This window comes from Calonectris borealis, chromosome 11, assembly GCF_964195595.1.
Source record: "Calonectris borealis chromosome 11, bCalBor7.hap1.2, whole genome shotgun sequence".
Classification (NCBI taxonomy): Eukaryota; Metazoa; Chordata; class Aves; order Procellariiformes; family Procellariidae; genus Calonectris; species Calonectris borealis.
Window position 1 is genome coordinate 20,964,935 of NC_134322.1, and position 12,276 is coordinate 20,977,210.

Sequence of the window (12,276 nt, forward strand, 5' to 3'; positions counted from 1 at the left end):
TTTATTGATAAAAGGCAGGTTAATTTTCACCTATTTCACCTAATTTTTACCCTACAAGGATAACGCCTATACAAAATTGAAGTAGCATGCTTCATGTGCATTTTTTAAAACCTGCCTTGCAACAGGATTTTCTTTTCCTATCCTGACTATATAAAGGTATTTATTTCACTTTCCTCAGTAATGCTGAAAAAAAATTTTCATTAGGCACCTACTTTTACTTTTCATGGAAGATTATTCCCTGTGCAGGTGTGATTACAGGGAGAGAGAGATATGAAACTGTATTGATAGTTTCTATTTTCAAGTTGAGAAGAAAATGCTTTAAGTCACCATCTGTCATTAATTCTATTTAAATATAAACATTATAATTTACCCAAAGTGTCAAATATGGACTTGGTAGGTTACCTTACAATTTTGACAGCATTTCAGCATTTCTGAGGTGATTTAGTTAATTCACTGCAATAATGTTTTTGATATATGGGATTCCTAATTCCTAAGAGGATAATTTATCTTACATTTGAAAACACAAAAACTTCCCACTTTATATATAGAACAAATTCCACTGTAATAATGCATCATGTTTTTGTATTTCCCAACTGAATCTCACGTCAGAAAAAGTACTTGCATTCTCAGAGACTCAAATAACGCATTTGAAAAGGTGGTGTAAGCAAATGGATGTCAAATTAATTTTTCACAACAATAAAGAGGGTTCTTTTAATTGATAACATAAGCTTGCTAACTACGGTTCGTCTAAATACATTCTAATCATGGCACACTCTGAACTATGATTCTGTTCCACAATTTTTTTTAATTCAAAATGGGAAGTGTCAGCACAGAAGCCGTCCCCAGGTGGTTCACAGTGTTAAATGGCAGATTAAAGACAGCACAACTAATTTCTTTACTTTAATCTTATTAAGGGAACAACAGCTGTCAACTGTCACCATTTCTGCACAAGGCCTCCCAGACAAGCACAGTGCTGCAAATGTCAAGCCAGAACTTTATTTAACCACCAGTTAAACTCTCTGGGGTGAAAAACTCAATACATTTCTTATTATTTTTTTCCCTGTTGGAAGCTCTAACTGCTCTTAATTCCAAAACTTTTATCTCAAGAGATATCAAAATCAGTTGAAACAGTAAAGTATGAGCCTCACGAAAAGCAGCTGTTTACTGATTACTGATGTTGCTCTAAACTTTGTATCACACCCGCAAATCAGCTTTAAAGCTGTGTTAGACAGCATGTATACTCAAACCACATAAGAAGTCTGCCCGCTGATATAAGGCTTTCCTCTAGAGTAAATCCAATTATAAAAACACTCATTATGGTACACAAACTTTGATCCAAAAAAGAAATCTGTCTTTAAACTAGACAAAAATATGCATCTGTACGTTATATTTATTTTACATGAGTACAAAGAAATAGGAAGAGGATTCATTTTAATCAACATCTTCAAGCTAGATCTCAACAGTTTATATGTATGTATGTGATTTTCTTTTATGCTAGCACATCTTCACTTTCTTCAATTTGCCTGATATAAACAAGTTGACAAACTTTTATTCAAAATACTGAGGCAGCAACAACATCCAACCATGCAAAACTAATTCACCATAGTGCACCAGGATACGTAGGCGAGGACTCACAACTTTTGCTTTATAAAAATCAGGGCATCATCAACATATAATAATTAACCTGTTTCAAGCGTAAAGCTTTTTCACATTACTTTCAACTGCTGAAGATCATAAACTAATGTACTTTGATTATCAATGAAGAAAATAACCCAAAAAGCTCAATTTTGCACTGAAATAATACAAACCTAAATGTTATCAGATTTAGGATGAGTTACTTCAGTAGCAAACTGTTCATTTTTTACCAGTTTGAATATTATGCAGTAATCTGATGGAGAAAGAAAGTGATCAGTGTTGGTATTCAAAAGCTGAGTTGAGAAGAAGTGGGAGGTGAGCTATTACAGAAAAACGGTGCGCAGAATGGCTGTAGAGCGGAATGTTTAAAAAACCACCAAGGTAAGAATATGGATTGAAACAACAACAAATTGTTTTTAAAGTAAAGATACCAATTCTAAGTCTTGAAGACTTATATTTCACTCATGGGGTCTATTACACCATCAGGAACCCTCAAAAATTCATGATCAATTACTATTTTGTCTGTATTTTACATTATTTAAGGATGTCTGATTGAAAAAAAGGGCTCCAGCTGACGTCTAGTCAAAATTAATAAAGAGAAGACAAAATTCAGCACCAGTTCTCCTTCAAGGCACTTCCAAAAACAGATTGGAGTTTGATTCCGAAATGTTACTGTACTTATGAATAAACTATTGCATAATAAGTGACAATCAAACAATTTATTCACCCCATATTTACAGGTGTGATAGAACCTGAAAGTCTTCTACAGAAATTCTCCAGTCCTTGGCTTATCAATTGTTTCACTGCGAGATCTGGCTCTCAATCCAAAAGTTTCATAACAGCTCACAGAACTCCTTTCAACAATAAAACTTGCTCCTATATTGCACAGGAGGGCAATATTGCTTTATTCTTGAGCTCTGTGAGCTTGAAATCCAGCTCTGAGACAGACAGCAAGAATACATCATGGAAAGAGACAGATGCTGAAGGTTTCAGATATCGAACCTGTGAAGAGATCATTCTCTTTAGAGTATCTTTACATCCTTGTACCAACTGCTAGTTTGCAATGAATCTTTCTCTAGAGGGAATAACCTTACAAGAAAATAAGAAAGCTTGTTTTGCACTTTACGTAAAAAAAAATTGTGAATAATCCTATAGAACTGCATGAACAGTAACAGCGCAGCTTAAGAAACGTATGCTCATAAAACCAAGTAAAAATTACAAACAAGCTATAAAACCAGTTCTCAGCTCAAAATAGTTCTTACTGAAAAAAGTAATTTGTATCAATGCCATCTATAATATTATGCAGGCACTATTTTCTGCTTTTTACGTATATAATTATGGTTCGAGCTTTTTTACCCTGATAATACTTGCTTTAAATAAATGATGCAAGAAATTGTATGAATAGAGAAGATGCATTATAATAAAACTGACTTTAATCATGGCTCAGCTTGTAACAAAAGTCCTCCTTTGTTCTTACACAACTACTGCTAATTTCTATTTAAAAATGCTGGTCACCCAAGGAACTCAAAGTATGTCACAAATGTTAATTAAACAAACCCTACAAACCTCATTTGTTAGCAGATTTGTTACAGTTTTCAAAACCAGTAACGTGTCATGGCACAAAGGGGCTAAATGAGTTGCCCATAGCAAATGTGCAAGGCATATGAGAATCATCTTCTAGTCTTGATCTTAAGTCATTAAATTGTTCTGCTGTGTGGTTCCCATTTGCATTTCAGTACAAGCATAAGAAAAATACCTTAAGACTCTAAAACCCTTGAAATTCTGCTGAATGTGTCTTATTTTGTGGAGAACTGAACAAATTCAGAAAAATTACAAAATGCTACTTTAAGAAATAACGTGGCTCAACACTAATTTGTATGTTAACACCAATAATAAAACCTACTATAATCCATTGCTTTCTCTTTTCCTTTTTCAGTGATTTATTTGAAGGGGAGAAAAATTGCCCCAACACCAAATGTATCATCTGTCTCATAAATGTCACATCTTTTTCACAGCATTTGCTGTCCTGCTGGTCTAACTACCAATCTGGACAGTAGTACAAAACAACAGGCATATTGTTAAATCTTCTGATAATAAAGCTTTATCTTGTAGACATGGGATTAAAGTTCTGAGCTGCACCATACTGCCAGGATTTTGGAGAAAGAGAGATGTAGATAATGGCCCATGTAATCTCCTCACCTACTTGTAAACAGCTTATCCTCACCACAAAACAACAGACAAATACCCGATTGAAGACAAGTACAAATGGTTAAACATTGCAAAAGCACACAAACAATCTTAAGTACAGTAGTGTCCTTTAGCAAAACATATTTGGCTAGGGGAAGACTGGAGGGCAATTAATAAAAGGTCTTAATTCAACTTCTTTCTACTGGGCTTTGTTTTGTCTTTAAGGAGAGCAAACTGCTGCGTTGCTAAATGCAAAGTTTAAGACGTCAGGATGTCACTTATATTAGCACAAAAGAAAGAAAAATAATTTTAAACTCATTTCAAAAATTAAATGAGGAAAAATGTGATACAAATTTTCTTCATTTAAAGAACTAAACATATTTTATGATTATCCTTTGGTTTTGAAACTCCCTCAAACATTCCATATTTAAAGCAACACATTTGAAGCATTTATCTTACATGCTTTCAGTGAGACCATATAAATATGCATTAACGTGGTTTCTCTAAACCAGCCACGTTTGTGCCTGTTTCAAACTGCTCATAGAAAGTCCCACCCTCCGGAACGGTTGCTTGCTCTCAACAGTTGAGTTGCAGGTTCTGCACAAAATGTGTTCTTCTCTATCAGAAAGATGACCACAGAAATAGCAATAGAGGAGGCTCTGCAAGACATGCAGGAACACCGAGTTCACCCTGACACTTCTAGCAGACTCCAGACTCTGCAGGTTAGACTCAAGCAGTTACACTCTGGCAGACAAAACCTGCATGAGCAGTTAGCTTTAGAGCAAGATCCTGTGTCAAATTACGCCCAACCTGATGTATAACTTCCAAACTGCAGTACTTTCTGTTGCCTATAAACCTCACTACTTGGTTATATTTTCACAAATGTCATAAAATAAAAAACAAATGCAAAACATACCACCCAAATAAAATGAATAATGTGGACTTACAATACTTGGGTCTACCAAGAAATGGGTAAGTTATGCAATAACGTGTATTTTCTTCTGTAAGAGTTAAGCTTTTGTCCGACATCCAAACTAAAGGCCAGCTAATAGTAATTTGTGGTACAACACTATTTCAAAAGGAAAAAGGCATTTGCCTCAAATAAATTATGAGAAAGAAATTAATATTTGATACCAAAATCTTTAAAACAAGCTCAATGTATCAGCTACTGATGGATGGTCTTACGATCCAATGACTAAGACAAGATGGATGTTTGTGAAAAGGGCACAGTCTAGTGGAAATTCTGCTGCCTTTACAGAATTTAGTTTTATTATATTTTTCATCTTTACCTGAAAAATGCACTTTCCATATAGTCACATAAAGAAATGGTTAGGAAATTACATATATCCACAGTTTCCAAAGGTGAAAAGTATGAATGTACAGAGGATTCACATGAAGAATGAGTGTAATTTACAACCCTGATTTTCAATTTACTATTTGTATCGAGAGATTTCTAGGGGCAAATAAAACCGTTATTTTTCCAAGAAAGAGGCTTTCAACATTTCTATGAGGTATATAGTTACAATCAATAATCTCTTCATGAATTCATTCACATGTTTTGACTACTAGACTTTGCCCTCTGCAAGCCTCCACCTAGCACTGGTTGCAGAGTGGGGTTCGGTTTGTCGCCCAGGACCCACGAGAGCAGCTGCCACCTGCAGCAGGAGCTCAGCTCTTCTCCCTTCTTGCAGAGCTGCGTCCGAGGCAGTGCAGTTTAACGTGGATGCTCACAGCTCACTAAGCGCAAGCTCAAGACCATCTCTTCCCTGGGTAGCGTGCACCCTCACAGAGCTATGCATATACGGCTGCCATGCCTCTAAAGAGATCGAGGCATTTGTGAGCCTGGAAGCCAGCATTCACAACAAAATGAGTTAAAATATTAACTTCTCACCACTGTACAAGTTAAGGAACAGCTGTCCTGCATGTAAAAGTCATATGGGGAAATAAATTATTGTTTTGAAACGTCATACTTCAGGGGCTTGAAGCAGAAATTCATGGATGCCTTTCAGCAGTGAAGTCTTTTAAACAAACATGTTTCCTCAACATTTTCGTATTTTCAACATACTTATAAAAGCCTGGTCCGCCAATTACCACCTTCTCTACATGTAGGGAATGATGATTAATTACTCTATTTTGATTAAGTGATAAGACACTCAGTTATTTGGTTAGACATAATACATTTAAATTGGTCTTTTATAGTGTTGCAATTTGTTTTCCTTGCAGTCAAAAATCAGTTATTCTATTAATGTTAACTGGAGACTGCAATTTGCTGTAAAGTTGAATGAAACGCTGCATTCAGCAGGGGAGCCAAGTTATTCAGTAGATTTTTTTTAATATACAAAGCTGTCAGAATCTCTCTTCTGCCTTGATATTTCCTTTGGAAATACAGATAGTTGAAAACTTATGTTAATAAAACAACGTTTAAAGAATTTTTGAAAGGTTTAAAAGTTCTTTTTATAATTCAGACACGAACAGGCTCAGGAATCTGAGAAACCAGTTATACTGGTCTGAAATAGGTATGAGATAGACAGTAACTGTCACAGAGAGGAGAACCTCGGATAAATCTCCTTGGATGTTTTTTGTGTTATACAAATGTAGCTGACATGGGGCTTTATTTACCAGCACACAAGTTCCTTTGAGAACTAATACATCTTCATACTGTCTAACAAACTTCAAACAAAATGTTTTCAGTAACGTAAACACAATATTCTCAAACCTTCTCAAATAAAGGTTGCCAAAGTGAGACTATTCCTAAAATGAAAGAACAAAAATCGACAATGTAAAGAAGATGCACATTCTAAGAATTTAAAACTCAATTTAAGCTAAGCTTTACGTGGCCACACAGTGCAGCCCTTTCCCTTGCAAAGTTTATCCCACATTGATGAGGATAACTCAAAATTAGAGCCTCTGCAAATTAATGAGTCCAAAGGCTGCTGCTGAGCTGCTCACCATAGGACCAATTCAGGATTGCTCATCAGTGGAGCTGGCTGGACTTGCAGCAAGTGCATTCTGCATGACATAGCGGGAGGTAGGAATTTTATTCTCTTTGAAGAGCAAAGTTAAGATATTAAAAGCACGTTTTTCTCTTCGTGTTCTTCCCTAGCACTTCACACCTGTCCCATACATATTAATGGACAGTTTTAATCCAAACCCACACAAGGTAGTGCTTAAATTCGAATTACTGCAACGTTAAAGTGTCTACAAACAAATGATGACAATGCTACACAACAGTATATTTGTGGGCTTGGTTCCTCTTGTACTAAAACCATGCCTAGCTCTGCTCTGAAAGCACATGTGTGCCTTTGAATGCATAAAAATTACAGTTAGAGATTAGGGAAAAAAGCATGCTTTCAAGTTACCAGTTTTTGCAGGCATTCTGTTTAGTCACCACCTTTTTGGGGGGCTTAGACATTTAAGCCCTTCTATTCTTACATGCTATAAAGAGGAATTCCTCTAATCCACAAGAATTTTGATTTACCTGTTTGTAGAAGCCCTTTCAGCTAGCAGTATCTTACAACTGTTTCATTTTAAAAGCAGTCAGGCTCTAGTGAATTACAACTCTTTACAAAAATTCCCCCGCGTCCCACTAGAGATCTTTACAGACTAAATACAAAAGATATGTACCTCCCCTTGTTTAATACAGTTTTCTCTTTTCTCATTTTGTACAAGTAGGGATGCCACCGCTCAAATATATCATAGCTAGAAATAAAATGACCAAGTTAGAAAACCAGAGGTTGAGTGGGAATGTCTTTCACCTTCCATGGCAGCACAGAGTACAGCACGATTTTTTTCTTTGAAGTTCAACACTGGACTATGAGAAGAAGAAGCAGCGAAGCAACAGATGTGAAATAAATATTCTAGTGATTCTAAGTGGCAAATAAAGGACCGATCATACTTACTTAAAAGGAATCCGTGAAACCGCATTCAGATTGGTGGGACAAGTCACTGCTTGAAGAACATTTTCAAGGGCAGTCAGTCCTCCTGCAGCCCGAAATGCTATTTGATCTGCTGTGTTCTAGATAAACACAAACACAGAAGAGAACCAACAGAAATTAAAGACATTCCAGCATAAAAGATATGCCTGATAGACAATTGTCCTGAATTTTGGCAATGTAGAAAAACTTTAATACATGTATTTATCATGTTGAACACCTCTGAAAAAGAGCATTTTACTGCCAGTGCACACGGAAGAATATTCTTCAGAGTAAGAGTTCAAATTCTCAGGTACTATTATTTTCAAAGATCATATATACTACATAGGTAATACAGTTGAATACCATATTTTCTGTAATGACATATTGTTATAGGGATTTTACCTTTAATAAAGTTAATCTTCATCTGTTGCTGTTATCTTTGTAGCTATACTTTAATATACCTTTTATATGATTTTAAGAATACAGACAATCTCTAGATGGGTACTTCCTATTCCTTACAAACTTTGGAGATAAACTTCAAACTTGTTCCCTGATTTGTTCATTGTATGCATGAAATAGCTTTGGCGGATCACTTTAAAACATGAGTACCATCATTACATTGATGATACCTGGTTACGTATTTCACAGAATCTGGACCCCAGAAGTTCAGTCACTGCTCTGGAAGGAAGCCTGACAGCATCACCAGTCAAGATGTCTTATTTCACCCTTAATCTTGGGAAGACAGAAGTGTTGCCTGACAGATGCTGTTGAGGATGCAAGTTGGTTAGATTTTCTGACTTCTCAAATTAATTGCTTGGAGTTAAAGAATCAGGTTAAAAATCTGGATGTGATTTTTCGTAAGTGTTTCAGTTATGGGAAACTATAGAGGTAAAGTTTGAAAATGTCACCTACATGATTGGTGTGGTTTATCTCTTTAGCAACTCCAACTTATTACGCCTTCAGGTCCTTTGTTTAATCCACTGCTTGCAGCTTATTCAAAATGCAGCAGAATGAATGAATATTTTTAGCTTTGAGGTATGACATTCACATCCAGCTTGTTCTGCATTCGTTATGCTATGTTGCTGATTATAAATGGAAAGATTCAATTTAAACTAGTTTCGTATGTGTTCCTAGCTTTCTAGATTAGCTTTTCCTTATTCTAGGTGTCCCCTTTGAACTTCCACTTAGCAGAATTTTACACTTCAATACCATCCCACCATTATTCCTACAGTTTGCAAATGACTGAGTTTTTACGGGAGTAGGTCCAGGATTTTAGAGCTTGCTCATGCACTTTTCCTTTCATACAAAATTGTTTTTATCTCCTACTGTTTAAAATAAAGCATGTAAGATCTTTTTCTTCTCTACTTTTAAGTTGCTAATTTTGTGTAGCTTTATTGGCTGTTTGTATTTACTCATCTTAATTTCGTCAATGATGAGGATATTCTAGTTAATAAGAAATCTTTTTTTTTCAGTGCTGCAAGCACCTGGCATGTGGGAAAAAGTGGGAAGTGCTCTATAAATACCATCATTATTAGTCCATGAAGAATGTATTATACTATAACAGAAAAAAAAAAAACCCTGTATAACAGAAAAAACTCCTAGTGACTCTGGCAATAAAATCTTTCTTTGAACAATTACAAATACAATTGAGCAAGATATAATATGATATAGAAGAGAAATATTTTTCCCTCTGAGAATTAGACATCAATATGTAAACATAAAAGTATATCTTACTTTTTTTTTTAAAATCATGCAACTTTCTCTCCATTAAGTTTCTTTCAACAAACATCCATATTTTATTTAAATTACTTGTTCCAAGCTCCAGAAAAACTGTTTAAACAGGGAAGTCAGATATTCAAAAATAAACCATTTTCCACAATTACTATGAACTGCATGTAGACTTTTAGACAGCCAAAAGGTTTACCTTCAAAGGAATAACTAGCCTCAAGTGAATGGAAATCTGTGCGCCAGCTCACCAAGCAGTTAAGATAATCAACCAGTGATTTCCTACAGGTTAACTGATAATTTCTAGCAGTCAATTTTAGCCGTTAGCCTGGTAAGTGTGCCTTAACTGAAGAGTTAACTTTGAGTTTCACTCGTATATTCCTCTTTTACTTCCTCTTCCTCCCTTCCAACTCAAAAAAAAAAAGCAAAAACCACAAAGCGCCTCCTTAAGCACCGTGCGTGGGGACCTCTGCCACGACGCAACTCGTGGGGACCGCGCGCCCGGCCCGCAGCGTGACCGGCAGAAAGCTGCAGGAAGCACTGCCTCCCCTGCAACGCCTTCCACCAACCTCCTGATAGAGCCGCGAAGAAAAGAGAACCAAACAGCAAAGAAGTAGTCCTGCCACAAATCAGATAATATTATTTGAGCACCTAGGCTTATGGCCACAGTTCTCAAACCGCCTCCTCTTCCCCCCTGCTCCAGCAGCGCTGCAGAGCAGCTCAGCACCCCCGGACAGAGCCTGGGGCCTTTCTGACATATCCATTTTCACTTCAGCTTGAAACTTCACAGGCATAAAGAGAGATTTTGCCATTTCAAATGTGCGTTTTCCTTGGTAATCAACATACGCACATAACCAGTGTGTATAAGAAAGCATGCACGAGGATTTCTGCCTCCGATTGGCAAGCTGGCATTGCAGCACACAAACGAGAAAGACATTTATGTGATGCTGCTGATTTATTTGCTACAGCATATTTGTTAGTGCTACTCCAGTTTTAAATGTGCCAAGCATTTCCCACTTCTCACTTTCCCTATTTCTCATGGGAGATTATGCCACAACCTATTAGCTCTCGTGGCAAAGTAGTCTTTCCTGTCATTTAGACCAAATATGCCCTTTCTCTATTTCATCCCATTACTCTGAGTTATATCCCATTTTATTGCACTCGTTTTGTTTCTCCCCTTAGTAATTACTCCATTCTTGAAGCTGTACACTGTTACATTTTCCCACTTGTCTTGTTTCTCAACTCTATATATTCATTGATGCTAAACCCATCCTTTTATTTTTTTCATGTAAATTTTTCCTGTGATTTTTTTCACCGAACTCCTCTTTTCTCCATAAATACCTAGTAATGAAGTGTCCAGAAAGAAACTTCCCCCCCACCCCCCAAAACAGTCACCAGAGCCACACTGAAAGAAGCTATAACACCCCCCTATTCTGAGAGGAGATCTTCATGTATCTATTTAAAAAGAATACTAATCTTTTGAAGCTGTTTGATTTCCTGCATGCTCTCCTTCCACTTGAATCTGGAGCACCACTTCTTTTCAGCATCATTTCTGTAAAGACAGACTTCTTTCAGAGTGCCTGATTCATTTTTGTCTAATACTTCACTAAAATACAAGTATACTTTGCAAAATACAAATTTACATTTTAAAGAACTTCCTTTACTACAGTTTCCTATCAAGCAGAAGCGAGTTTGTAATTTCTCCTGGTTTTATATGATTTAGCTTTATGTCCTATTATTCTCCTCTCTAGATTACTCATAAAATTTAATCAGCATTTTCATGCTTAGCCATCAGGGAAATAAATCCCTAACTATGTGCATGGAAGAGAGAGGAGGAAAACCTTAAATAAAAGGAAGACACAAACCAGTAGCAAAGATGGGAAAGACACATGAGCACAGTATTTGTTCACCGTGCTTACAAAGGTCTATAAAACTGCGACTTAGGGATTAAGAATACACTGCTTTTGGCATGATATTTAATATATTTGTCTCTAACGATTCTTTTAAGATGGAGAACTCCAAGAGCTTTTAACCCATTTATTGAAAGGCAGTGTTGATTACCGAAGTAACTGTTGGTATACAGTGCCTGTGAATGACCTTGGTCACCACACGAGTATCCCGCTATCAGGAATCCCAGGTTCAGGCACAGTTCCTTGAGCTTGGCCTTGGGTCAGCGGAGGTCATGGGAACTGAAGGGAAAACATGCCCTATCCACAAAGGAGCCGAAGAGTCACTTGAATATTGCATTACTGACGTCTTCAGAGTGCATACTGTGTAACTGTGGTACCAGAGGAAACAGTGAAAAAAGGAATCGTGCACAGGCCATTCCCTCACCTATCCACAATACGAGACCTCGTATTGATGAGCTGTGTATAAAGAACAAACAGTATTAAGTCTCCCCAATGCTGAAAAATACTGTCATTCTCTCTCTCTGAAGTATAGCAGCCAAATAATACCAAATTATTTAAAAATATGTCTGAATTAATTCCTACTTGAGATGACTTTAAAATGTTGAAGTATTTATATATTCATCTAAAGAAATCTTTCTTAAAGCGTAAACATATGGGAGCAGGCTATCTTACCCAATTTGTCTTTCTTTCTAAAATTAACCTATATCCTTCAAAATATGATCTAAACTCAGTTAATGTTCTGTAGTGCTAAAGCTTTACATTAGCTGATACACAATAAAACATATTAGAAATTCAGAAGAAGTAGACTGAGGCATTCAAAGCCTTGCTCACATAATATTCTTATTTAAATTGGTCCCCATCTGAATCTGTGTCAGAATGAAAGACCCATTCAGGTAGCCACGACT

At 36.4% G+C, this 12,276-nt stretch overlaps 1 protein-coding gene across 5 annotated transcripts in view; it reads right to left on the reverse strand.

The window, feature by feature from the left end:
* The window catches only part of SCAPER (S-phase cyclin A associated protein in the ER), a 170,794-nt gene that overhangs the window by 50,088 nt on the left and 108,430 nt on the right, over positions 1-12,276 (reverse strand). For all 5 annotated transcript variants that reach the window (XM_075160430.1, XM_075160429.1, XM_075160428.1 and 2 more), the window contains exon 24: positions 7,722-7,837. In XM_075160430.1, the coding sequence (XP_075016531.1) occupies positions 7,722-7,837 (116 nt within the window). The remainder of the gene's footprint in view (positions 1-7,721; positions 7,838-12,276) is intronic.